General features: G+C 50.8%; 3 protein-coding genes across 7 annotated transcripts; all 3 read right to left on the bottom strand.

Moving 5' to 3' along the window:
• Positions 1–214: 214 nt before the first annotated feature.
• On the bottom strand, positions 215–3,420 carry tmem238l (transmembrane protein 238 like). Of its 3 annotated transcripts, XR_013629961.1 has the most exons (3): positions 2,863–3,420; positions 2,621–2,774; positions 215–826 (listed from the first exon to the last, which is right to left on the bottom strand). XR_013629961.1 is itself a non-coding variant. In XM_058048619.2 (2 exons), exon 1 carries the CDS (start codon positions 3,346–3,348, stop codon positions 2,869–2,871), a length of 480 nt encoding a protein of 159 aa, XP_057904602.2. In that variant the 5' UTR covers positions 3,349–3,420; the 3' UTR covers positions 215–826; positions 2,863–2,868. The 3 variants fall into 3 exon arrangements, 1 of the variants encoding a protein (XP_057904602.2); XR_009119502.2 differs by having other exon boundaries at positions 2,621–3,420; XM_058048619.2 differs by lacking the exon at positions 2,621–2,774.
• Positions 3,421–4,122: 702 nt separating this feature from the next.
• pirt (phosphoinositide interacting regulator of transient receptor potential channels) lies at positions 4,123–4,738 on the bottom strand. 2 transcript variants are annotated; one of them, XM_058048626.2, is made up of 2 exons: positions 4,646–4,738; positions 4,123–4,541 (listed from the first exon to the last, which is right to left on the bottom strand). In XM_058048626.2, the coding sequence occupies exon 2, from the start codon at positions 4,521–4,523 to the stop codon at positions 4,125–4,127; it is 399 nt and encodes a 132-aa protein (XP_057904609.2). In that variant the 5' UTR covers positions 4,524–4,541; positions 4,646–4,738; the 3' UTR covers positions 4,123–4,124. The 2 variants fall into 2 exon arrangements, with proteins under 2 accessions (XP_057904609.2, XP_057904610.2); XM_058048627.2 differs by having other exon boundaries at positions 4,123–4,538; positions 4,646–4,706.
• A 2,269-nt stretch (positions 4,739–7,007) lies between these two features.
• Positions 7,008–23,586, bottom strand: shisa6a (shisa family member 6a). 2 transcript variants are annotated; one of them, XM_078797364.1, is made up of 8 exons: positions 22,530–23,586; positions 20,645–20,802; positions 17,893–17,988; positions 17,623–17,691; positions 8,764–8,832; positions 8,609–8,629; positions 8,201–8,329; positions 7,008–8,087 (listed from the first exon to the last, which is right to left on the bottom strand). In XM_078797364.1, exons 1-8 carry the CDS (start codon positions 23,066–23,068, stop codon positions 7,483–7,485), a joined length of 1,686 nt encoding a protein of 561 aa, XP_078653490.1. In that variant the 5' UTR covers positions 23,069–23,586; the 3' UTR covers positions 7,008–7,482. The 2 variants fall into 2 exon arrangements, with proteins under 2 accessions (XP_078653490.1, XP_057904473.2); XM_058048490.2 differs by lacking the exon at positions 8,609–8,629.
• Between the last annotated feature and the right edge of the window lie 3,717 nt (positions 23,587–27,303).

The raw sequence follows: 27,303 nt of genomic DNA, 5'->3' as shown, positions 1-27,303 counted from the left end.
CTTCCTTCTTTCACCAGGTGTCTTTTCCTCAGGCTGACATGGTCTTACAGGTGGGCCACCTGTTGCTTTTCATGTGTACTTAGTGCAGTAGTACTGCAGTACAGAGCACACGCCATGACTAACCGTGTTCTTTTCTCTTCCTGGTGCAAAAATCCTGCGCCGCCTGTTTGACGAGTTGTGACGGAGGATTTGAGGAGAAAGGAAGCGAGAGCGGTGGTTTCAGCAAGCAGATTTAGTTTCAAGCTTAAATCATTTCAATCACGTACATGAAAGGTGCTGACAGGAAGTCATCGCCACAAACACAACGACCGTGTCTCTGCTGCCAAACGTCCATCAGAAACGTCCACTTGTCCTCAAATGACGTCCTTCATCCCCGCTGGTGGTCCCTCACGACGACCTCCTCCATGAAGCCGCACTGAGCTGTCGGACGTCGGCGTCATGTTCCCGCCGAGGCTTCAGCCTCACCTCGCCATCAGCCTCACCTCGCCATCAGCGCTGGCCTGCCGGAGGTCACAGTATGTCGTTTTTGGGCAGGCCCAGCTCTTCCTCGGTCACCATCAGGCTGCCCATGTACCAGAAGATCCACAGGAAGAGGCTGAGGAAGATCAGCAGAGGTCCAGACAGCACGAAAAAGTCCCAGAAGCTCAGCGAGGAGAAGACACCGATGAGGAAGAGGAGCAGGCCGATGACATCCAGGAGGACGGCCAGAGCCAGGAAGAAGGCGGTGCGTTTGTGGGGGTCCGGGGCCATTCTGAGGAGGACGCCGGCTACCTGCTGTCGTCTTCTTGTACACTGGCAGCGCTCGGCGTGTCGTCATAGCTGGGGACTGACGAGTGGAAGGACGGGTTGGTGCACAGGAAGTCCATCGTCATTCCTACGCCGGATCGACTTGTTCTGCTGCCTCACTACACGCCTCAAGCAGCACTTTAGCTAGCTGTCAATCAATCAATAAATCACCCTCTGACCTACACTGCATCATGCTAGGCTACGTTTAACGACAGCCACTGTGCTACCACAACACTATCACCCAGCTTCTGTCCCGCTTGTCCTCACTGGGGGCGCCGTTATGCTGGAGCCTATCCCAGCTGGCTTCAGGTACACCCTGGACTGGTCACCATCCTATCACTACGCTCAAACGGAAGGAATTGAACCTTTGTATGCACCTCATTCCCAAAGAAAAGTGCCAATCCGAGTGAACATATAATAGGATTCCCAGGGGTGGAATATTCCTTTCTCCAATCCGATTGAGATACCACAGTGACATCACCATGACCATATGATAGCATCACTATATCGCCATGATGCTACCATGATACCACAGTGACATCACCATGACCATATGATAGCATCACTATATCGCCATGATGCTACCATGATACCACAGTGACATCACCATGACCATATGATAGCATCACTATATCGCCATGATGCTACCATGATACCACAGTGACGTCACCATGACCATATGATGGTATCACTATATCGCCATGATGCGACCATGATACCACAGTGACATTACCGTGACCATATGATGGTATCACTATATCGCCATGATGCTACCATGATACCACAGTGACGTCACCATGACCATATGATGGTATCGCTATATCACCATGATGCTACCATGATACCACAGTGATGCCATTAAAGACCTTTTTGACCTGCACTACAGTCCTGTCTGCATCCTTGGTCCACGACGACGCCTAGATGGGAGGAAATGTCAACACTAAACACCTCTGTCTAGTTTTATACCATACTCTCATGCAGAAAACAATAGGAAATGCATATAAATGATGACTGAAAGGGACAAATGAATATTGAAAGTTACTTTTACCTTCACTGAAGACATGACACACGATGTCAAAGACACGATGTTGCAGCGGGACACCCCACAGACACCACCTTCCTGTTTTGCCATGAGTGATTTCTTCAATTCAATCGTGTGTCTCGCCTCAATAACCCAAAATGAAGCCACAGAAAGTGCCAGCATTTGAATAAAGCTGAGAAAGGAGCATCAAATGGCAAAACAGGAAGACGGTGAACGTGTGGTGTCTCATTGCCACACGGTGTCTTTGTGCACATTCATATGCATTTAGAATTGTTTTATGCATGTACAACTACATAACATGTGTTTTCTGCGAGTGTTGAGTCAACCACTGATGACGTCATAGAAGGTCGACGTAGCTCACCTCCAGCTGCCGGTTTGTTAGTTAGCTAACAGGATGCTAACAATGAAAGACAACCAATTGTGCGCTAAGTGGAAAATGTACGCCAGCTGAGGCAAAATCGTGGCATTTCTTTTGGATGCTAAGGGATAAACATGCTAACCAGTGTGAACGCGAGCCGAGGTTCCAGAGTCTTACCGTGTTAGCATTGTAGTGTTTGTTTAGCCAACAGTCGAACCGGTCAGACGGTGTCACGTGACACCCTCTCACTCAAACAGCTAACAGGAGTCGACTCTTTTGTGCCGACAAGCGAATAAAAGACGTCGAAGCACACATATACTCTATACTGTATATACTGTATATACTGTATATACTGTATATACTGTATATACTGTATATACTGTATATACTGTATACTGGAGGGGAACCGGACGTATCGGAATCACATGACCAACCTCGTTTCTTTCGTCTCTTCATCAGAAAGTTCGTGACTGACGAGGAAGAAGATGATTTATTCTCATAATAACATCAAGATCTGGACAACGTCAGCCCCCCTTTCAGTGTCCTGGTCTTGGGACCACAACCAACTTGTGACACGAACTTTGAAATCTTGGAATAAAGTGTGAAGGGCAAGGCGTGTCCACGTCCGAGCATGTTAGCATGCTATACGAATGAAATAAAAGCTACAGTTATTTACGTGACGTCACAGCTCTTCCTCCTCCCTGTTCTCCTTGTAGTCCAGGTGATGGTCATGTCCTCCGTGGTCGTAACCTTCGTTGTCGTACGCCGTGGACTTGCCCCACGTGACCTTACCGGCCGGGTGGGGGTCCGCGGTGGTCCCCCCGACCTCGTCGCCGCCGTCCACGCGCTTGACGCACGCTGCGGCGGTCATGTTGTGCGTGAGCCTCTCCGAGATCTTCCTCACCAGACGGGCCAGGCTGCTCTTCTTCCTCCTCGCCTTCGTGGCCGTCCTCACGTTGCCCGCGTACCACATGACCCAGAAGGCCAGGCTGAGGAAGATGACGAGGGAGCCGCTGAAGATCAGGAAGTCTCCGTAGAAGCGGCCGTCCACGCGCACGTCGCCGAAGATGCCCACGAGGAGGACGATCAGGCCGATGACGTCACAGGCGAGGCCGACGAAGAAGAGCGTGGCGCAGTTTCCCAGCAAGACCTTCACGTCCATGCCGGAACGGAGAGATGGTCCAGCCCGGAATAACGGAGGATGCTCTGCCCGCTCACCTGCTACCTGGCCACGCCCACCTGCAGAGCGACCACGCCCACCTGCAGAGCGACCACGCCCGCACGACAAACAAGGTCCCGCACGAGGCGATTGGCCTGGAGGAGTGACTATGCAAACATGAGTTCATATAAAAGTGTATTGAGGATTTCATAGTGGTCTGCAACACTCCACATGTTTATCTCATCATAATCCATTCAACATGCAAGCCTTCCATCTTTCTGACAGACAGGAAGTAGAATGGGAACCCTCCTACGTGTCTCCTAGTTGTCTCCTACGTGTCTCCTACGTGTCTCCTGCATGTCTCCTACGTGTCTCCTGCATGTCTCCTACGTGTCTCCTACGTGTCTCCTACGTGTCTCCTACGTCCCACAAAAGCAGCTCAGCTCACAGCACCGAAGGATGAACGTCCGTCCGTGTCAGGAAGCCGTAGAAGACGCGGAAAGACAGGAAGTGATGTCACAGTCACAGCAGGAAGTCGTCACCATGCGCGTAGTTAGCACTGCTTCACTTCTTTTTACACTTGTACGACACGTCAGGCTGTCAGCATGCGGCTTATATTCATAAAGCTTTCACGGTTTGACCCTGGAACGGACCATTAGCACAGCAGCAGTCAGTCTGTGCCGCGGCTCCCCTCGGTGTCGGGAAGTAGATCCACCACAGATAGATCGCACTTCCCAAACGCTCCCAAGCGGTCTGGCGGCGTCCCGCCTGGGCCGAGGCTAGACGTTGAAGGCGGGCTGCCGGTGGAAGGCGAGGGGCTTCTTCACGCCGGAGCGTCTCCTGTTCTCCTTGGTGATGGGAATGAGGACCACGCCCACCACAAAGACCATCAGGCCGATGGACAGCAGGGCGGGGCCCAGGATGTTGCTCAGCCTCTTGCTGTGGCCGGCGAAGTAGAGGCCGCTGATGATGACGCCGCACGCCAGGAAGCCGCCTCCCGTGGACATGAAGTGGATGGGGAACCAGAAGACCTGGCACATGCCCGGGGGGGTCTCGGCGGTCCACAGCGAGTCGCTGCGGGACAAGCTGAACACGGTGCTCTCGGTGCGGCTGGGCGGCGTCAGCTGGTCGCGCGACTGGGAGAGCTTGCACTCGCCCAGCGGAATGTTCTCCGCCATTGCCGTCGTGACTTCCTGCTGGAGGAGGACGGACGAGACGTCTCACCTTTGACCTTTAGCTTTATACTCCTGCCGCCCGAGCGTCAGCATGCTGATGTGGAGAAGATGGAGAGATCACCTACCTTTTACCAAGCGTGCCTTCAGCAGCATGAGAAGATGTCCTCATGCAGACTGGGCGTCCGGCGTGTGACCAGAGAAACCAGTAAGAGGATGCTTGGACGCTTCCCGCCCCCCTGCACTCCACCCACCTCCTCCTCCTCCTCCTCCTCCATCCTCCTCCTAAAGCCTCCCCCCACCGGCTGGCGCTGCAGAGGACCTCCATGGATGTGGAGACACTGCCGGGAATGATGAGAGCTTAGAACTTTATTGATCACCAAGCAGCCATCAGCCATCATCGATACAGTGTGTGTGTGTGTGTGTGTGTGTTTGTCATCATAACACACTATGATGGTGACACGCTTTGGAGACACACACTGACACACACACACACACACACACAACACTTTTATGTTTGTTCCAAAAGTGTCACTTAAGACAGCATCGAGTTATAACATGAACAAAAAGTATTGTATTAGTAATAAAAGCAGTGAATAAATGAGTAAATATCGTATTGCAGTATTGTGATGTGTTTTGCTTGCGTGTTAAAGCAGTTCAAGTCCAACACGCACACACAGCACTTTGTTTTGCAAATCAACTTCCTGTAAAGCTTCCGTGTTTCCCAAACTGCAATAGCGCAGATTGTCCAGCAGAGGGCAGCAGTGACAAACATTTGACTCCTCGTGAATGCGGAAATGAACTGATGGTCATTCTCTTTTGACGTCACGCTCGTATTTGACTTTAATTAGCTGATTAATTTTACAGTGTGTACGTCAGTCATTTTTCATGATCAAAAGCCGAAAGAAAGAAACAAATAAAAGAAAGAAAAGGAAATCTCATTGATGACCTGTAGTCATGGCAACAGCTGTATTATGCCCGGCCCACTTTTGACCTCCCCTATGGCTGTCATGACTTTGGTTGCTGCTGTTATGACGTCATAGGTCGTATGTGTATACTGTATATAAGCCATACAGTCTGCATATTAATCTGATTCATCTATGAGGAGGCGGGGCCTGGTCGTGGCAGAGCAATAAAAAAGTGTATAAAATATATATATAAAAGTGTGTACATAAATAAAGCAGAAAAATAAAATAAACAAATATGATTATAAATATAGAATATAAAAAATGAAAAAAGAAACAGCCTAGATCAATAAACAAGTAAAAAAAGAGCAAATGCTTACATAAATTAAAACTTAAACTGCTTAAATGAATAACTCTAAAAATAGCAGATAAAATAGAAAAGAAGTGCCTCCATTAATAACAATAAAAATAAGATATAAAAGTAAAAATGCCTACATGAATAACTAATACAAATAAATATGACAGACCGAATAGGCTGTAAGGTTACCATGGCAACCGGCTTTTACGTGTTTGCTGACGAGAGACGTCCCGCTAGACCAGGCGAGCGCAGCTTTATTAACTTCAACATGCTAATTCAGCGGCTAACGATCAATGCTATCGATCGGGCGACGAGGCCTGGTGAGGCTCTGATGGGCGGGGCCTAATCAAGATGACCGTCAACGTTACCGTGACAACCAAGGTCACCTCGCTACTACCAAAGAGTGAGGTCGTGGTTCGAGTCTTAAGCTAAGTTATGAACGGTGCTGAACTTCTTCTTACGCTTGTCACAGTGTCATTAGCTACGTTGCCATGACGACAACAAAGACGACTGAAAGCCCGGTAAGGGCTTACTGAGCAACTAAGCCAGATTCATTGAGAGTAGTTACTGAGGAACTAACGAGTAGAGTAGTTACTTAGGAACTGAAGAGTAGAGTAGTTCCTGAGGAGCTCTTGAGTACTTACTGAGGAACTAAGGAGTAGTGGTTAGGATTTGGTAGGTCTGTTCTTTCTGACCCGCACACCAACTACTGTCATGTTGTGTACCTGATGGTGTCACCAACTATTCTGGTAGCTCCACCCCGTGCTGGCTAACGTCGGCATCAGCCCTGGCATGTTTCTGGTTCTTCATGAAGGAACCTCTTCCTGTTTGGTCCATCCGTGGAGCAACCTCGCCTCGGCATCTTCTGACCCCATCAGCTAGAGACGAGGCGAGCCTGTCAAGAACCCGTCTGACACCTTGGAGGGAGGACAGCGTGAAGTTCACACGTCTTCCAAAGGTCACGCCAGCAGACATTTATGGACAGACATGATGTGCGGCATTTGGCTTCGGACCAGAAGCTCATCCTGGGTTCCTCCTAGGAGCTGCAAGGCAGAACTCGCTGCGAAGGATCCGAACCTGGAACCCGCTGAGTGAGTGGACGCAAACAGTCAGCGGATGTAAAGCAGGTCTGGCCTGAAGAAACCGGGTCGGTCCGGTGGTGCTGCGTTCACTGACTCTGGAGACACGTTCAATGTCCGTCAGTAAAGACAAACACAGGAGCGGTCATCAAAGTGAATCCCTTTATTTCAAAGTCCGAACAGAACCGTGACTCAGCACAAGGATGAAACATGAGGATGTGCTGATTGGCTGAACAGAGGAGGGGGCGGGGCTAATGAAGCCGCGTCTCCTCTGGGACGGATGCGTGTCCCAGACTTTGGTCTGCTGTGATGCTTCCTGCAAACACGGACACAAGCAGGCCCAAACGCCAGAAGAAGAACAAAGCTAAACAGGTGAGGTCCATGTGGGCGGAGCCTTATCTAAGTTGAAAGAAGGTTCTAGAATGAAGCGAGAAGCGTATTTACAGTCGTTTGCTAGCGGAACGCTAACCGTTGTGCTTGTTAACCCTCCAGCCCGCCCCCTGGTGGGCGGGGCCAACTCAAGCCTCACAGCTTCCAGTTAGAAAATGGAGGATTCCTCGCCATGGCCCCGCTCAAAGCCCTTTTTGATGATGGCCGTCAGGAAGCTGAGGAGCGGGAAGAGGTCAGACGGTCACCTCGTTCTTGCCGCCGCGGTACGCCTGGTGGTGGTGGTGGCCCGGGATGAACTGCAGGTGGTCCACCGTGTGCGTCCGGCGCGAGGCGAAGGCCTGCCTCTTGGTGGCGCTGGCGTGCTGGCTGAGCGTCAGCGTGTTGTAGGCGTCGCCGGGCTGAGAGTGCATCTTGGTCATCTTGTGGCGGTCCATGACGGGCGTGGGCGGGAGCAGCATGTCGGCGTGCAGCATGTCGGCGTGCGACATGGCACGCGCCATGGCCTTCTCCCGGAACTTGTCTCGCCGCAGGGCGGGCGACAGCAGAGGATCCTGGGAGTGCAGGCGGTCCGCCGACAGCAGCTGCTCGTCCGAAAGGTGGCGGCTGCTCCCGTACGCCGCCGCCGCCACGGCACCGTACGAGGACAGGCCGTAGTCGTTGCGCCGCGGCGTCCTGGGCGGGGACAGGACGTGGTCCTGGGACATGGCCCGCTGCACGCGCCGAGGCCGCTGGCGCTGCTGGTGATGCTGGGGGGGGTCGTTCAACTTCACCATGTGGGCGTGGCCTCGACCGCCGTGGTGATGCTTCCTGCCGTAGAAGTCGTCCACGTCCTTGTCACCTGCCGCACAAAACAACCCCTTTAACGTGATCTAACATCTTTTAGCCTCACTTCCTGTCTTTTAATGTGTGATTGAGGTCGTGTGGGAGTCGCCGAGGGCAGAGGTGGTTTACTTAAGTCGGACTGGAGGGCCAGCTCGTAGGAGGGGGGCAGGTGGCTGAGGTTCTGGAAGGATCTGGACAGCGACAGGTCGTACGGCTCGGTGGCGGCCGTCAGGATGTTGTTGCTCCGCTGCGGTCTCTCTGTAGGGGGGGGGCAGGCAAAGCAGAGCGGTCAGTATGGCGGTGTGGGCGGAGCTTCCACAAGCTGGGGAGGGGCGAGGCGTCAGCAACTGTTGGGTCAAATGTGGGCTTGGTAAGGGGGCGGGATGGAGATGTGGGCGGGGTCTGGGGTGAGGACACACAAAGATGGCGATGAGATGTGTGTGTTTGTGCACGTGTGCGTGTGTAGCAGGAAGCAGGAAGCAGGAAGGAAGCAGGAAGCAGATACACATCCACACAACGTGCATGTGTATGACTCACCGTGACGCACGTGTCTGCTTGCTGACAAAGCCAAAGAAGAAGCGTCAATGACAGGATATGGGCACGCCTCTAAAGGCTCCTCCCCCTCCGTGACATCACACTAGCATCACAGCCTATAGTAGCAACCATCAGCAAGAGCAACAACAGGTTCTTACCCAGCTGAGGCGTGAGGGCGGCTGTGAGGTCCAGGTGGCTGTGCTGGTAGTCATGGTGATGCTGCTCACCTGGGGAGGGGGGGGGGGTCAAAGGGTTTCGCATCAATAGCATTCTTGCAAAGACCACCACAGTTGGGTTTGATGAAACAGGAAGTTGTGTCTCAGGTGAGGACGAGAGGGACGAGGATAAGCACAGATTTATCTGATGTCTTCCTTGTTAGCCCGGAAGTAACATCACACAAAGCTGCCGCTAGCCTCGCCCTGCAGGTCACGTGACATCGCGTCATGACATCATCGGCGACGGACGTCTGAAGCTTGCCTCACGGTCAGCGAGGGAGACCTTTGTCCCGCCTTCTGGACCAAACATCGCGTGCGCCGACTAACAGACAGCCCGCCAGCGACCTCCTGAAGTGTGATATTTATGATTGACAGCTGTCCGTCAGTGGGTCATTAGACACGCCTCATCAACCTCAACCTGGCGGCTGCGATGGAGCTCTCATGGAAGTCAGCGATCCCGTCCGCACTTCTAACCTGACCAGCGGAAAACACAGACCCAGAAGGCCAAGTGTAAGTGTGCAAGTGTGCACTTCTGCAGCCAGAAGTGTAAGTGTGCAAGTGTGCACTTCTGCAGCCAGAAGTGTAAGTGTGCAAGTGTGCACTTCTGCAGCCAGAAGTGTAAGTGTGCAAGTGTGCACCTCTGCAGACAGAGGGCCAAGTGTAAGTGTGCAAGTGTGCACCTGTGCAGACAGAGGGCCAAGTGTAAGTGTGCACTTCTGCAGACAGAGGGCCAAGTGTAAGTGTGCACTTCTGCAGACAGAGGGCCAAGTGTAAGTGTGCAAGTGTGCACCTCTGCAGACAGAGGGCCAAGTGTAAGTGTGCACTTCTGCAGACAGAGGGCCAAGTGTAAGTGTGCACTTCTGCAGACAGAGGGCCAAGTGTAAGTGTGCACTTCTGCAGACAGAGGGCCAAGTGTGCAAGTGTGCACTTCTGCAGCCAGAAAGCCAAGTGTAAGAGTGCAAGTGAACGAGGATATGAATGACAAGATGAAGGATGGTGGTGTGGTGAACGGGTCCAAGTCCAAGTCCAAGTGCTGGTAAAATGGAGCACATGTACTTTGTTCTGCAGGGAGGAGGGAGCGACCCAAATATCTTCTACTGGTTTTTTGTAAGTGAGCTGCGGCTCTTCGGGGACGCGGGGCTACACGGACAACACTGGATTGTCCCTGTATTCCAGGGAACGCTGGTCATTGAGGAAGAGCGGAGCAGGAGAAGGAAGGTCCACGTGTTATCTTGAGCTGCTGGAGCGTGAAAGACCATGAGAACAGGAAGAACCAGGAAGAACCAGGAAGAAAGGAGAAGAGGAGAAGTTGATCTTGACTGTGTTACATGACAAAGTGGGCCAGCAGCGCCGACCCACAGATCTCATTTAGTGAGAACCCCCCCCCGCCCCCCCAACACACATAAGCAGGTCAAGTGCTCTTAGAGGAAATTTAATTTGGTATCACTTTCTGCTGCTCGTCCGCTGTCATGAAAACAGCCATCTTGAAAAAGAAAGTTGCTAATATTTTTGCTATGCTGCATATGCTATGATACATATGGTATGATACAGTAGGATATGGTATACTGTCATATGCTATGATACAGTAGGATATGGTATACTGTCATATGCTATGATACATATGCTATGATACAGTAGGATATGGTATACTGTCATATGCTATGATACATATGCTATGATACAGTAGGATATGGTATACTGTCATATGCTATGATACAGTAGGATATGGTATACTGTCATATGGTATGATACAGTAGGATATGGTATACTGTCATATGCTATGATACAGTAGGATATGGTATACTGTCATATGGTATGATACAGTAGGATATGGTATACTGTCATATGGTATGATACAGTGGGATATGGTATACTGTCATATGCTATGATACAGTAGGATATGGTATACTGTCATATGCTATGATACATATGCTATGATACAGTAGGATATGGTATACTGTCATATGCTATGATACATATGGTATGATACAGTAGGATATGGTATAGTATAATATGCTATATGCTATGCTATTTTACAGTGTGGTGTAATATGATGTATGGTATGATATAATTTGATATAGTATGTATAGTATACTAGTATAGTATACTTCACAGTATGGTATAGTAGAGTATGGTATGGTATAGTACAGTATGGTGGAGTATGGTATGGTATAATTTGGTATGGTAGAGTATGGTATGTATGGTAAAGTATAATAGTGTATGGTATAGCACAGTATGGTAGAGTATGGTATGTATGGTAAAGTATAATAGTGCATGGTATAGCACAGTATGGTAGAGTATGGTATGGTGGAGTATGGTACGGTATGGTAGAGTATGGTTCGTCAGAGTACGGTACGGCAGCGTAGGGTAGAATCTGAGCCGTCACTCAAGGCTAAAATACTGACTGGTTGTACCAAACGTGGCAAAGTGGCGTCGAGCTTTCGGCACAGTTGTCCGACAGTCACGTGACTTCCCCTGAAGTCCCTGAAGAAGTTCCACGGCCATAGTTCCACAGGCAGCCTAGTCAGCTTTCTGCTCACGAGGGCCCAATGAGACCCGTCCGAGGCGTGAGCGCAGCAAAGACAAGTTGGCCTTTGCAAGCAAGAAAGCTTCTGCTTGCGTAAATAAAAGCCCTGACAAGACAAAAAAGGACCTTTAAAGGCTGAAAAGGTGAGAATGTGTAAAGAACACACACGCAGGTTGGTGACCCCCACCAGGAACGCAACAAGAACCATCCTCCACTTGTCCAAAGATGGCAGACACCACAAACAAACACAACCTTGGCTCCCGCAGGCTGCGTGAAGGGTACATTAGCGGGGATAAAGCGTGTTTGCATGCGGCCGGGCCGCCACCCTAATGAGCTCGTTAGCATGCGTGGCAGATATCAAGAGGAATGAGCTTAAAAGCCTGCTGCTGGAATTGATCACAGGCACGCTTTGTTTCCCTCAAGGTCAGCCGGGTCATCAATTATGTCACACGCTATCAGGAATACATGACTCCTCCGCTACGCTCACGGATTCTGAAAGCACGCCTTCCACTTCACGTTCAGCATCGGCTCATGAGATTCTATCTGCTGTCTTTCAATCCTTATCTTCTAGGCTCGGATGAAAGACTCCAAAACAAGATAGCGTGGGGGTGGGGGGGGGTGGGGGGTGTATAGGTGTACATGTGGTACAGCAAAGATGGGAAATGTGGGTCAACACGCTGTTCCCTCAGCACTTGACTCTCCAAATGACTTTCATGACATGGTATCTCTGAGCATACGTAGGTGGGCGTGCTGGGGGCCGGGGGCCGGGTCGGACAAACGCAATTGAAGAAGAAGAGCAGCTGTGAGTGGTACCAGCTCTTATTCAGCATGAGGATTTGACCTGGAACACTTTGGATCTTTGTCATGAGACTCGCTGAGTCCCGCCGCTGCGCTGCTGCAATATGACCCAAAAAGCTGCAGGATGTTGGCCTCATGTGGGCCAGCACAGATTGTGCGCTTCAGGGACACGGCGGGCTTAAATGGAGACGTCCCACTCTGCACCGTGTGGGACAAAACACAACCCCCCCGGGCTTCGCCCACTTTGGCCGGCGCTTTAAAAAGTACTTGAAAGAAGTATTTGCTATCGTTACCTTCCCACAAACAACCGCTTCCTGCATGACATAATGTCTTTTAATGTATGCTTTAACGTCTTTTAGCATCACATAATGTCTTTTAATGTATGATTTAACGTCTTTTAGCATCACATAATGTCTTTTAATGTATGATTTAACGTCTTTTAGCATCACAATGTCTTTTAATGTATGATTTAACGTCTTTTAGCATCACATAATGTCTTTTAATGTATGATTTTACATCTTTTAGCATGACATAATGTCTTTTAATGTATGATTTTACATCTTTTAGCATGACATAATGTCTTTTAATGTATGATTTTACATCTTTTAGCATGACATAATGTCTTTTAATGTATGATTTTACATCTTTTAGCATGACATAATGTCTTTTAATGTATGATTTTACATCTTTTAGCATGACATAATGTCTTTTAATGTATGATTTTACATCTTTTAGCATGACATAATGTCTTTTAATGTATGCTTTAACGTCTTTTAGCATGACATAATGTCTTTTAATGTATGATTTTACATCTTTTAGCATGACATAATGTCTTTTAATGTATGCTTTAACGTCTTTTAGCATCACATAATGTCTTTTAATGTATGATTTTACATCTTTTAGCATGACATAATGTCTTTTAATGTATGCTTTAACGTCTTTTAGCATCACATAATGTCTTTTAATGTATGATTTTACGTCTTTTAGCATCTCATAATGTCTTTTAATGTATGATTTTACGTCTTTTAGCATCTCATTATGTCTTTTAATGTATGATTTTACGTCTTTTAGCATCTCATAATGTCTTTTAATGTATGCTTTAACGTCTTTTAGCATCACATAATGTCTTTTAATGTATGATTTTACATCTTTTAGCATGACATAATGTCTTTTAATGTATGCTTTAACGTCTTTTAGCATGACTTTTAATGTATGCTTTAATGTATGCTTTTAATGTAACCCCCCAAGCTCCATGTGGACTAGCTGTTTAGCTTCCTGTGTCGCAGCAGTGAGCAGCGAAGCCACAGCCAGATGCTGGACATGACTGTCATAACGTGCATAATACCGCCACACAATTCACGAGACTGGAAAACAATAAGAGCGTTAGCGGCTTTGCTAGCAAGCCACGCGAAGCAAACGGAACCTCTGTCCCGTCTCCCGCGTTCAAAGCCACCAGAAAAGCAATCAGCGTTTGTGTTCAAGTGTTTCTCTGTCACGCCAGCTCGGCCGCTCGCTCGTCTCCTCGGGGCCGGGTGGCGTCCTCCAGCCTCCGGATCGCGGGTTCAATTAATTTCACAGTTGGCGGCACCGCCAGTCATTGTGCGACGGGCCTGTCGTGCGCTTCCGGACAGGAAGCCGCGCGCGTCCTTTCCTCTCCAAGCGCCCACAGACACGCGGGATCTGACGGCGCCGCCGTTCCGTTTCCTATTCAAGCGAGAACGTGGCGACACACTGGCGACGAGATGGACTCGTGCCCCAGAGACGTGGACTTTCTGGTAACATCCCACCTGTCAATCAGAATCATCTGGATCAACCATGTACGGGCAACACGTATCTAAGGAAGTGGCCAACATCAGGTGGGACAGGACACACCAAACGACCTCGGCTAAAAGCTCAAGCGAGCCCATTTTAGATGACCAAGTCGTTGCCTACACGCTGCTCCTCACAGCTTTCCACAATAAAAAGGGGAAAAAATGATGGGAATAAAGACCAAATATGAACGACTTGGAGTTAATACAGAGTTAGCAATGCTAACGTATGGGAGCCTATACATACAGTGAAGAAAATAAGTATTTGAACACCCTGCTATTTTGCTTTTTCTCCCACTTAGAAATCATGGAGGGGTCTGAAATTTTCATCGTAGGTGCATGTCCACTGTGAGAGAGATAAACTAAAAAGAAAAATCCAGAAATCACAATGCATGATTTTTTAACAATTTATTTGTGTGATACAGCTGCAAATAAGTATTTGAACACCTGTGTATCATCTAGAATTCTGACCCTGAAAGACCTGTTAGTCTGCCCATTAAAAGTCCACCTGCACTCCATGTATCATCCTGAATCAGATGCACCTGTTTGAGGTCGTTAGCTGCATAAAGACACCTGTCCACCCCATACAATCAGTAAGACTTTAACTTGTAACATGGCGAAGACCAAAGAGCTGTCCAAAGACACCAGAGACAAAATTGTACACCTCCACAAGGCTGGAAAGGGCTACGGAGCAATTACCAAGCAGCTTGGTGAAAAAAGGTCCACTGTTGGAGCTATCATTAGAAAATGGAAGAAGCTAAACATGACGGTCAATCTCAATCGGAGTGGAGCCCCATGCAAGATATCACCTCGTGGGGTCTCAATGATTCTAAGAAAGGTGAGGAATCAGCCCAGAACTACACGACAGGACTTGGTCAATGACCTGAAAAGAGCTGGGACCACCGTTTCCAAGGTTACTGTAGGTAATACACTAAGACGTCATGATGTGAAATCATGCATGGCACGAAAGGTTCCCCTGCTTAAACCAGCACATGTCAAGGCCCGTCTTAAGTTTGCATATGACCATTTGGATGATACAGAGGAGTCATGGGAGAAAGTTTTATGGTCAGATGAGACCAAAATAGAACCTTTTGGTCATAATTCCAATAAGCGTGTTTGGAGGAAGAAGAATGAAGAGTACAATCCGAAGAACACCATCCCTACTGTGAAGCATGGGGGTGGTAGCATCATGCTTTGGGGGTGTTTTTCTGCACATGGGACAGGACGAGTGCACTGCATTAAAGAGAGGATGACTGGGGCCGTGTATTGTGAGATTTTGGGGAACAACCTCCTTCCCTCTGTCAGAGCATTGAAGATGGGTCGTGGCTGGGTCTTCCAACACGACAACGACCCGAAGCACACAGCCAGGAAAACCAAGGAGTGGCTCCGTAAGAAGCATATCAAGGTTCTAGCATGGCCCAGCCAGTCTCCAGACCTGAACCCAATCGAAAATCTTTGGAGGGAGCTCAAACTCCGTGTTTCTCAGCGACAGCCCAGAAACCTGACTGATCTAGAGAAGATCTGTGTGGAGGAGTGGGCCAAGATCCCTCCTGCAGTGTGTGCAAACCTGGTGAAAAACTACAGGAAACGTTTGACCTCTGTAATAGCAAACAAAGGCTACTGTACCAAATATTAACATTCATTTTCTCAGGTGTTCAAATACTTATTAGCAGCTGTATCACACAAATAAATTGTTAAAAAATCATGCATTGTGATTTCTGGATTTTTCTTTTTAGTTTATCTCTCTCACAGTGGACATGCACCTACGATGAAAATTTCAGACCCCTCCATGATTTCTAAGTGGGAGAAATAGCAAAATAGCAGGGTGTTCAAATACTTATTTTCTTCACTGTATAGGGGTGTTAGCTGACGTGAGAGGACTCTAGTGTTAAAGGTGTATTTCGAAGGTGCCTTCCTAATGTTCAACTAACTAAATATTCCAGGTCGAAATAGGGAATCCTTCTTAGCACAAATTGATGTCAGAGAGTCGGGTCTGGAAGAAGCAATGGGCGGCCATAAACGGGGGTCTCCAAGCATTGTTACAATTTCTCCCCTTCCCTCCTTCTCTCCTTCTCTCCTTCCCTCCTGTCCAGATTGTGTCTTTCTCAAAGGGAATCAGCAGCATCTTTCACAAAGGCCGATACTCCTTTGCTCCTCCTCCTCCTCCTCCTCCTTGGGTCCCACGTGGCCGGCGAGCGGCGGCTCATGTATCACAGCCAGCCCTTGGCATCACAATACACTCCTGGTGTGTTTGTGTGTTGTTGTTGTGGCTGACAGCAGCACGTCCACGTCCACGTCCACGTCCACGTCCCGTCCTTGGCGTCCTCTCATAAATGATATTGACAGGTGCGCCGCAGATAAGACTAATCTGCATGCTAACAGGATTCCTCTTGTCGTGTAGCGCTGCTGATACATTCACTTTGTGGCACCGCAACACACACACACACACACACACACACACACACACACACACACCTTTCCAATGGATGCTGCTGTGGCGATTCTACATGATGATCATTCTACGTTGGGGGCGTGTCCAAAGTGACCCTGACCCTCCGCACAGCCTCCAAATACAATTACACACAGACCTATGGCAAACATGACAAAAGATGCACAAAAAACTACTAGCCACAAATCTAAGCTGAGATACTTTTGGGGACTGTCGTCCCTCGCTATGTCACACTTTGTCCAAGACCAAGACATGTTCTTTGTGTCTCTACGTTCTTCTCTACGTTCTTCTCTACATGCGTCTCTAAGGCTTCTCTCCGTTCTTCTGCTCCCCAGCGCCACGACCCTCAGGTGAGGACCCGTTTGGCTCTCCGACCCCAACGCACACATCGCAACCACAAGGCACGGAGCGCCCCACGAGTCCAGCAGCCGATCACAAAATATTTCAACAACCCGAAAACATGAAAGTGATTGCTAGCAAAACATAAAAGACGTTATTGTTATAAAGTTATTGTTTAAATGTCATATTATTTTCTCTCTGGGAGCTGAAATATTCAGCCAGCACTTTGGCATTTCATCACTTGGACCATTCAATAGCGTGTGTGTGTGTGTGTGTGTGTGTGTGTGTGTGTGTGTGTGTGTGTGTAGCCTTTTCAAATGCTAATTTCATTATTTAGTCAAGTTGTGAGGATTTTAGAGTAATTTAGGAGTGCTGCTATTGATTGCAAATGACTTTTATTCTTGTTAGAAATGTAAAAGGTAGAAAATGACGGCCTGCTGTTCTGAAAGGTCAAAGTACGGTGGCTGACACGCTCCGAAATCACACACGGTCCATACCAGGAACACGCCATCACAAGACAACTGTGGGACGGGAAAACGCTCAACGTCATTAGAACCTCTGCTAGCCTGGTTAGCCTCCTGCTAGCCTTTAGCCAACTTCCTGCTGGCCAGTAGCTAACCTCATGCTCGCCTGCATGTGTTTCCACTGAGGTTTGGGTTAGCTAGCGTTTTGTGTTTTTCTGTTGTTATAAGCTGTGATGGCATCCATCACTGGACTTTTAAACGGGGACATGATTGGACTCGGCAGGTCAGGATTGGTCCACACCAGACAAGAATAGAAAGTGCAAAGACGACACAAGGCCCCGCCCCTCCCCTCAGGTGGGCGGGTTAATGCATTAGCAAGCGCGTCACGCGGAGGAAGAACTTGGGGGGAGGACATACCGTAGGAGACGGGGAGGTCCAGATCGGCCTGCCAGGACACGGGTGCTGACTCGTCCATGGAGCGCTGCGCTGTAACGACAACAACAACACGAGTCTTGGCGCTGACGAATCAGAGTGGGAGAACAATGGCGGCATGCGGCGTTCACGCTCGCCTACCGAGCGAGGACGCGTCACTTGGCCGAGCGTGGACGTACGTGACGGAGTGTGCAAGATGTCACTTCCAGCCACTCAGCCGTCACGTGACGGCGTTACCTCCAGCTAGCACGTTACCTTTCAGGTGGCCGCGGCCGAGCGTCACGAAGCCGGACGAGATGAAGTTGTGCATGTCTGCTCCTCCGCTGTGAAGACTCTCCATCCCATAATGACCTGCCGGCACACACACACACACACACCAACACCTTCAAAGCACTGACCAAACGTGGTGTGGAGGTAAACACATCAGGAGTCCTTCCCTAATCCTAATCCCTAATATTCCAAATGCAACAACACCAGAGGAACGGAGGCCGTTCTTCCTGATGATGAGCAGCTGATGTTCTCCTCGGCGTGAGCATCTTCAGACGTGATGTAAAAACAGGATTGAACCTCATCGGCCAAGCTGTTTGGGTGACGGTCTTTTCATGAAGACAGGACTGAATATCAATCAAGAGTTCTGAATGAAAGGCCTTCAGGCATTTCCATAAAGCCTTCACTCTCGCCTTGGCGAACAGCTCTTCCTGCCGCCCGTGTGTGTGTGCGTGTGTGTGCGTTATTAGGACTGTTTGGCCCGCAGGCTTCCTGGCTGTGATTCAGTGCTGCCGTGCGGCCCCCCCACGCAAGATGTCTTCATTGTCTGACCCGTGCCGCTGCCGTGATAGCTCCTCAGTGGAGAAGAAAGCCAACCATCCACCACGCTTACTTTTGGGGTGTTGGCCTTGAACGCCTCGTTGCAGCACATGGCTGCCGTCACCTGATTTCCATGAAGGCAGGGCCGTCCAAGGCTCGCTCCCCCCCGCCCCCGCGAGGGCCCGTGGTGACTAATGGCGGGATTTCATACTTTGGAAACACAATGAGGAAACTACGGCATATCGGATGGAAAACAGCTGTTTTGGCTCCGAGGCCCCTTCGTGGAATTCTGACTTTATTCCTTTATAAAATTCATTTCTGCAACCTCAGTTTCCAAAATTGCTACTAAAATGCTGATATGCTTTGTTGTCATCGTTCTCATTAGATTACAACTTTTTTGTTTTTATCTTGCATCTATCAATTTTCTATGCCGCTTATCCTCACTAGGGTGGGGGTGTGCTGGAGCCTATCCCAGCTGACCTGGGGGGAGAGGCGGGGTCCACCCGGAGCGTTGGCAGTCAGAGAGGCCATTTGTAGTCATCTATCAATGCTATTTTTACAATGTGCTCCAGGCCATAAAAAGGAGTCTTTTGGACACCCCCCTGCATCCCGATCAGCCTCACACGTGTGTTCCTACCATTGGGAATACTCCCTCCTAGCGGTGGCCCCCTAGCGGACCCGGCTAACGGCCTTGCTGTGAGCTTGCTGTAGCCGTGAAAGAAACCAGCGGGTGGAGGATGCTGCATCTTAATGGCGCCTTTTATCCAAAGGTGAGGATGGCTCCTCTCTGATAAACAGTGGCCGGGAACATCCCGGCAGATAATAAGGCGCTTGGCTTCTCCGTCGTTTATCACCGCCGGCGCCCCGCACCACCGTTCTCATGAATCATCAACATTTTCCCCCGCCGATAAACAAGCATGTGATCAGCACACGGGCCACATCCACGTCCATGGTATGTAGTACATGCTGTATGTACTATGTAGTACATATACTGTACTGTGTACACAGTATGTGGGTAACATCCTTGCACAGCAGTAGTAGTTTACGCTCTTCTAGCCTGCAAGGCATGCTGGGGAACCTGCGCGTGGAGAAGTGTGCAAATGAAGCGAAGATGCGGCCCTCCACTGTACGCCATTGAGGGCCGTCTGACATTTTTCCTGAATTCCCTTTTTCTCCATATTGACAAGTCAGAAATGGACGTCGCCTGGCTCCTAGCATGTCGCTACTAGCCGTGCTTCAACAGCCAATGGCATCATCAATGGCTTTATGGTTACTCCATTGCACAATATGTGGCATGCAGAGCTCTTATTTTGAAGGCGTGCTGTGTGTGACTGCTGACAGGTAGGAAGGTGCAAGAATAAGCGTGCCCCTCGTCTTTCGGGCCTGGTTTAAAACATGGCCGCACTGGTCCTGTATGACTCCATCCCACCCTTGATGATGATTTATGCAACTAGAGTAAGTGTTAGCGTGTTAGCGTGTTTTTCGAGTCTTTAAATGTGTCAAATGGCGCGCTGGTAGCTGGTGAGCTAGCATGGATGGTGTCACGTTTAAGGGGGGCACGAGAGGAGAGGGTGACACGTTAAATCTGGGACATGATAGTAGGCCACTTAGCTGGTGAGATGATCCCTGGAGCAGGAAAGTGGAGAGGGGATAAAAGTAGGAGGATGGGCGGCCCAGCTGGAGGTAAACGCCCAGTCCACGGCACAGAGCGTGGAGGGGCACAAGTGGGGCCGGGGTCTCCACTATTTGACGGCTCACGTTCCCCGCTAAGAAAGACTGGCACTTAAAGGAACGGCGCAGAGGAGGCCAAGCTGGCCCGCCAAGCTGGCCCGCCAGGCTGGCCCGCCAGGCTGGCCCGCCAGGCTGGCCCGCCAAGCTGGCCCGCCTGGCTGGCCCGCCTAGCTGGCCCACCTAGCTGGCCCGCCTGGCTGGCCCGCCTAGCTGGCCCGCCTAGCTGGCCCGCCTAGCTGGCCCGCCTGGCTGGCCCGCCTAGCTGGCCCGCCTAGCTGGCCCGCCTAGCTGGCCCGCCAAGCTGGCCCGCCAAGATGGCCCGCCAAGCTGGCCCGCCTAGCTGGCCCGCCAGGCTGGCCCGCCAGGCTGGCCCGCCAGGCTGGCCCGCCAGGCTGGCCCGCCAAGCTGGCCCGCCAAGCTGGCCCGCCAAGCTGGCCCGCCAGGTCCCCACGTTAGCTGTGGAACGTACCGTGGTTGGAGGACTTGCTGTGGACGGGCGTGTAGTGGTTCTTGGAGGCTCTGACCGGCGTCTCGTCTTTGGGCGAGCAGTCCATGGCGTCCATGTTGTCGTGCTCGTACTGGGAAATGGGAACGGGTCCTTGCTGCCTCAGGATGTCAGCCAGGGCCCTGAAACGGAGACGGACGGTTAGCTAGCATGAGCCCATCCCCAAATAAACACGGTCTCGCACTTCAGCGAAAGGACGCCTGAAGTGTGTCAGCGTCCACCTCAAGCCACAAGGCAGTCCACTTTTCCACTAGTGGGTGACTTTGGGAGTATTAATAGCGCTTCCCTTCCAGGATAAGCACACTTTAGCAAAGCAGGCGGCCTGGTTGGGATGGTCCCAGTTGGCCCAGCCAGGCAGCCAAGGTTGCAGTTTGGAAGGCTCGGCTGGAGGAAGACCAGCAGAGGAGACGCCTGCGTGTACGGGACACCACGTATCATCACATGGTGACTCCCATCCATGTGTGGGCGGACCATTACCCTCCATGATGACATGAGTGGCAAGGAGGGCCGCACCTTGGACACCCTCACGTAAGCAGTCCACGTGTGGTTAATTCTCCTGCTTCTATTTTGGTGAAAAAGCGTCCATCTACGCTGCGAGGCCTGTAACACGAGACCACCCCCCACCCCCCCACAGCACTCTGCCCCGTGAGTCTGACTGTGCTGGATCCCGGCTGATCAATAGTTCCTGTTGAAACGTGGGAATTTATCTGGGTTTCTACTCCCGCGCTGAAGGTCACGCAGGAGGACACCAACATTGTGCTCGGCCTCCCAGCAGCCCAAAGGACCTCCCACCGACCACCTAAGCACTTCTACAGCAAGCAAGCATCCAGCCACCCTGTGGACAAAAGTGTTGGGACACATGGGCGAGGCGTTTTGGACAATCAGATGCTTCCAACGCTCCTGTCCCCCCCGTGTGTGCCTGAGGACTAAATGAATAACGCTGGACAAAGTTTACTGTCAAGCTCTGAGGGTCCCATGACCTGCAAGACAGGAAGCTGCTACTGCTTCCCCCGTGTGCATGGCGACCAGGGGCGGCCCACGTTGCTCTTAAAAAGTTAAGATCACATAAGTCAACAACTCAGCGCAAATATAACATGCTACTTAAAACTGGCATTTCCAGATGCCTGCAAGGCATGCTGGGTAGTCCAGCACCGAGTACGTAACTCCTCCTGCTTTACTTCCGGCCACCTCACCAACGCAGTACTACGGCTGGCATGGCACTACTTCCCAGATGCAGTACTTCCACGTGTATAAGTACACTGAGTACTGTACTAAGTGTGCATGAGTGCTGTCCATGTATTTACCTTCTTTGTCCTCTCTCCTTTTTAACCATGAATGGCAACCACTGGATGGGGGCAACCCCATACAACACCGGGCACCCCCCACCCCCTGCCCCCGCCCCCAGCAGGCTTGGTGAGGAAGAGGAAGATAGTGTACTTTCACTTTAAGGAGGGCTAGGACTTGGCTGGACTTTGGTTGGTGGGCCAACCCTTAGAAGAAAGTGGGGGGGGGGGAGCTGGGGGACTAAGTACTCACTGTACTTATTGACGTGTACTGACGTGCGTGAGAGCCAGTTTGTGTGTTTGTGTTGCGTTAACGCTGATTGGGCTCAGTGAGCACAGCCCCCTCGGGCCGCCATTGAAACATCACCATCATCATCATCATCATCATCATCACAATGTGTGACATTTCACATTTTTCTGCCTCTGGACACACGCACGCATACGCACACACGCACGCACACGCACTCAACGATGAAGTCATTACTGGAATGTTTCTAAACTTCACGGACACGGCCACCCCTACCACGGCACGTCGGTAAAAGGGTCGGCGGGGGTCGCGCACCCACCTGTGCACGTTCATCTCCTGGGGGGGCTTGGTGGCGTGGTCGTAGGCCACCTTGGCGGAGATGCAGACGGCGACGACGAGCGCCACGGCGCCGCAGGCGATGTAGACGGTGGCGTTGGTCCGGTCCAGCTCGGGGTCGTAGGTGTCCCCGGTGGGCGCCGGGGAGGGGGGCTGCGTCTTGATCCAGTCGGGGGTGTTGTAGTTGGTGCAGCTCCTCTGCTCCAGACGCTTGGCCCGGTCCGCGCAGCAGAAGCGCAGGAAGCAGCTGCCGCAGCAGAAGCGGTGGTCGGTGTTGTTGCAGGCGAACTCCTTGTCGAACTGGCCGCTCACGTCGTAGTAGCCCAGGCAGGTGTCGTGCTGGAGGGCGGGGGCGCGCAGCTGCGTGACGCGGCTCGGTCCGCCGTCCGGAACGGCGGTGGTGCTGCCGTTCAGCCATCTGGGCTTGGAGGTCCTGGCCGGGGCTTTGCTCCTTTTGGTGGCGGGGGCGCACAGCACGTGCAGGGGGTCCAGGTAGAGCAGCAGGAGCAGGAGGGGCTTCATGCTTCCCCGCCGCTCACTTCCGGGAGCTTCTCGCGGACTTCTTCACCGGAGGTCCTCGCGCGCGCCGCGCCGCATCCTCCAGTCATCGCGCACGCACGCGGGACACGCGGGGATGAGGTGTCTCGGAGGGAGGGTTTCGCTTTAAAGAACAACAGCTTAGCGGCTCCGCTCTGGTGCTCCTCTTCTCTCCTCTCCTCTCCTCTCAACTCGCTGGAAGAGAAGTGAAGAAACCGGAGCGCCACCCCTCTCTCTCCTACGTCACCGGTCAGGTGCCAGCCTTAATTGGCCAGCAGCAAACATGAGCATCCTCCACGAGGACTTTGGACCTTGCGTTCCTCTTCAACATGATGGTGCTGAGCAGCCAGGACAGAGGCCTTTGGCATGGGTGGGTGTCTTCCTGGAAGTCGGACAGCAGCAGGACGTCCTCGTCGTGTCTACTTGGACCTTCAAGCGTCATTCTTTGTCCTGCTCCTTGGTTTCTCTGAGATCTTTGCATCATCTCCACTCTACTCTTCACGCTACTCTCACAACCTACAGAGTCCAGTTTCTCCTGGACTTCGGGCTTCAGGGCCATTTTATGCTTTTTTGTTGTCACGTCCGATCAATGAGATACATTGTCACATGACGCTAAAATGCTTGACGTGACCTGGGGTGCCGAATGATGATGTCATACCCGTAAATCCGTCTGATAGCCTTTCATGAGGCGGGATGACCTGCCTGTGACCTAACGAGGAACAAACATTCGCGTTCAGACTTTGAGAGACACTTGGCGGAAAAAACATCAGCCACGCCTCATCCGCCTTATCAGCCGCATCTGTTAGCACCGCCGCAAGCCAGGAGGCGAACCTCAACGCCTCAACGCAGGCACGACCGAGAAGAACAGATGGAGGTCAAAAGCGGAGTACAAAAATGGGATGGAGGATGTGGTCATCACATGCTCGTGAACGTCACTGCAAGTATCCCTTCGCCGCCTCCTCGCTCAGTACACTTCAGTAAGTATGCAGTATGTACTTACTTTCCGAGTGTGTGAAGGCAAGGGCACTCATCAGCTGAGGAAAAACTTCCTTTGTTTTTCTCCGACAGAAAATAACATCTTAGCTTCACTGAAGTATTAAAGTATTAAATAAAGAAGCTTTTTGCCCCCCTCCCACGGTTGGTTTTAATGGCCGCCTGCCTCACCTGTCACGCCGCCTTCATTCCTACGTGAGTGCACCCCAGCGATGCCATGAATTATTGAACAAAACATTATGCAAATCAAAGCAAGACTCCCGGTGCACGCAGAGCATTTGACATTTTGATGAGACTAATTTTTGGCTACTTGATGGAATAAATAAACACATTTACATTCCTTTTTTCCAATTCCAAACCCGAGAAGGCTCCCGTGGAAGCACAATGAGAAGGGAACAGCCGGGAATAGTTGCTTTGCAGAGACTGTCGGGTGTGGTCGCACAACAACAACAGAAAAGACGGCATCGAACATGGAAAAGGGAATAAAGAGGGAATATTAAGTCAAAATATTGAGAAAAAAATCTGATCAAGTTCCATTTTGTGGAAAAGTCAGACTTCCAAGACTTCCAATATCCCATAATAAAATACCCTGAGAATAAATTCATACTATTACCAGGGAAAAATAGAAAAATAAAAATATTTGTAAAGATGCTAAAAAGCAGCAAAAAAGGTGATGTCATTTTCTATATTGGGGTGGGTTGCTTTAGAAAGTGTAATAGATCTTTCGGTACGCAACCCGCACTGACAAAGTTCACACACCCCAGGAGTATCGTTAATTCATCATCAATATTTCATGAAAGTGGATGAATTCTAATGTCTTTGTCATATATTCAATATATATGGATATCATTATCACTATGCCATCTATTGAACTCTGCACTGTGGGTGTGTAATGTGTGTCTATTCCAGTGTGTGTCCCGAGTGGGGGGGCCGGCGGGCACATGGACGTTCCAGCGGCAAGCTAGCATGAGCCAAGCTAGCATGAGCCAAGCTAGCACTATCGATAGCTAACATGAGCCACGCTAGCACTATCAATAGCTAGCATGAGCCAAGCTAGCATGAGCCAAGCTAGCACTATTGATAGCTAGCATGAGCCAAGCTAGCATGAGCCAAGCTAGCGCTATCACGCCATGCAGCCATCAAGGCAGCAAGGCAGCATAGTGTTGAAGAAGAAGAAGAGGATGAAAAGAAGAAGAGGTAGTTTTGTTGAGGCTGTCCGGGACCCCCTAATCATTTTACTGAAGACATTTGTCCGCCTAGTGAAACCCCTCATGAATGGCAACACAATGGCCTTCCTTCCTCGGACGGAAGGACACGCCTTCTTCCGTGTGGCGCTGCCGATCATCATCCCTCCGCTGCGGCTTCAGGCCAGCGTTTTGTTTGGGAGACGTCCCGTAATGCAGAGCAATGGCTGGCTCATGGCGCCTTCGGCCGTGACCAATTAGATGCTGGCGTGTTAGCAGCTGTGCTGGCTGGAGGTCACATTCCGCCGCTTGGTTTGTCCTCATTAAGGAAGTCATCATCATGCGGTGCGCCCCCCCCCCCATCCTCCCCGGTGAGACTTTAGCTGCCGTTATTTGCTGGTTAGCCGCCAGCGTCCCCGGAGGATGCCGCTCTTTGCTCCCCGGCGGCGGTGTCGTTCTTTTTGTGGGTCCGCCCCGCAGGTGATGCGCGCCGGTAAAGCCTGCAGCTCGCCGCCTCGGGCAGTCTGGGCCGTCCGATCAATAAACGGCCCTGTGGGATCTCATTCCGGGGGCCCAGTCCATGTTGAGCCAGGGAGCAAAATGTGGAAAACAAGCCGCTTCTTCCTGGTCTACTGGGCCTAGCGCTGACGCCTAGTACACCATGCTACCTGTAATTGGTGTTGATCGTGTACTGAGTGTACTAAATCTAGTAAGTGTACTAAGTGTAGATAGTGTACTGAGTGTACTAAATGTAGTAAGTGCACTAAAGGTACATAGTGTACGGAGTGTACTAAATGTAGTAAGTGAAGTAACTGGACTAAGTATAGACAGTGTACCGAGTGTACTCTGAGTGCACTAAGTGTAGTATGTGTACTAAGTGTGGACAGGGTACTCAGTGTAGTTAAGTGTAGATGTGTGAGGGTGTAGTGAAGAGTATGAAACCCACAGAAGAAGGAGGAGGAGCTGCATGTACGTAGGTAAGTAGGCACATGGGCACGTAGACACGTACGTACGTAGATACGTAGGCACGTAGATACATAGGCACGTAGGCACGTGGGTAGGCATGCGACACGCGGGACGTGTGAAACATGTTTCATGAGAGGACATCGGAGCGCGACGGCGCCATCCGTCACGGCCAGAGGTAATTCCATCCAAATACATCACTGCCACATGAGAAGGGCCGCGGCGGAAGGTTGGGAATGTGAATAGAAAACATTCCATCAAGATGTCAGCGCCAACACGGACGCTGATTGAACATCCCGTCCCGAGCGGGTGGTCGTGCGCCCCGTGTGGCTGTGACACGAACAAGGCCGCCACCGCCACACTGACAACTTAGGATGAGAACTTCCGTTCCAACACCACCCTCACCTCCTATGGACTGGTGTTGGGGTCCTGGCGGGAATCAAACCCGAAGCACGAGCATGTACCTTTCCGTTACTAGGGAATGTCCTTCATATGAAAGTATGTCCACCAGTGCTTTGATTGACAGGCCAAACGTTAACGATGATAACGGCGGCGCTGCTGAGTGCACGTGTGTGTGCACGTCGCCCTGGCGGGAGATGAGAGCATGCGTCGTGTTCCTTCCCGTCTCTGGTGACCAGCTGCTGGTGAAGTGGGTCAGATCTGCGCGGCTCACTTTGCCACTTCCATGGGCTTCGTATCAGGCGGCGTGGACCAGGAATACCAACGAAGAAGAGCAATCAGACGTCCTTGGCATCCTCTCCTCATCCTCTCCGCTCCCACTCGCTTCTTGGGCGACGTTGCCTCGCCCTCAATTAGCTTGGCGCCGTGATGGCGTCTTTGCAAATGGGACTCATCCGTCAAGTGTGGTGGTTGAAACACTTGTACGTACGTACGTACGTATCCCTCCTTTGCATGTACGTACGTATCCCTCCTTTTGGTCGTACGTACGTATCCCTCCTTTGCTCGTACGTACCTATCCCTCCTTTGCTCGTACGTTCCTATCCCTCCTTTGGTCGTACGTACGTATCCCTCCTTTGCTCGTACGTACGTATCCCTCCTTTTGGTCGTACGTTCCTATCC

This window comes from Doryrhamphus excisus, linkage group LG16 (genome assembly GCF_037039965.1).
Source record: "Doryrhamphus excisus strain RoL-2023G ecotype Guam linkage group LG16, RoL_Dexc_Guam_v1.1, whole genome shotgun sequence".
Classification (NCBI taxonomy): Eukaryota; Metazoa; Chordata; class Actinopteri; order Syngnathiformes; family Syngnathidae; genus Doryrhamphus; species Doryrhamphus excisus.
This window is presented reverse-complemented; position numbering and strand designations above follow the sequence as displayed.

Excerpts from the sequence above, each read along its gene's own strand:
- tmem238l (XM_058048619.2), bottom strand. The coding sequence starts at position 3,348 with ATGGACGTGAAGGTCTTGCTGGGAAACTGCGCCACGCTCTTCTTCGTC.
- pirt (XM_058048626.2), bottom strand. The coding sequence starts at position 4,523 with ATGGCGGAGAACATTCCGCTGGGCGAGTGCAAGCTCTCCCAGTCGCGC.
- shisa6a (XM_078797364.1), bottom strand. The coding sequence starts at position 23,068 with ATGAAGCCCCTCCTGCTCCTGCTGCTCTACCTGGACCCCCTGCACGTG. Across the intron at positions 17,989-20,644 it reads CAGCAAGTCCTCCAACCACG|GTCATTATGGGATGGAGAGT; the intron begins GTACGTTCCACA and ends GTGTGCCGGCAG. Across the intron at positions 8,630-8,763 it reads CGCCCTCACGCCTCAGCTGG|CAAGCAGACACGTGCGTCAC; the intron begins GTAAGAACCTGT and ends TGGCTTTGTCAG.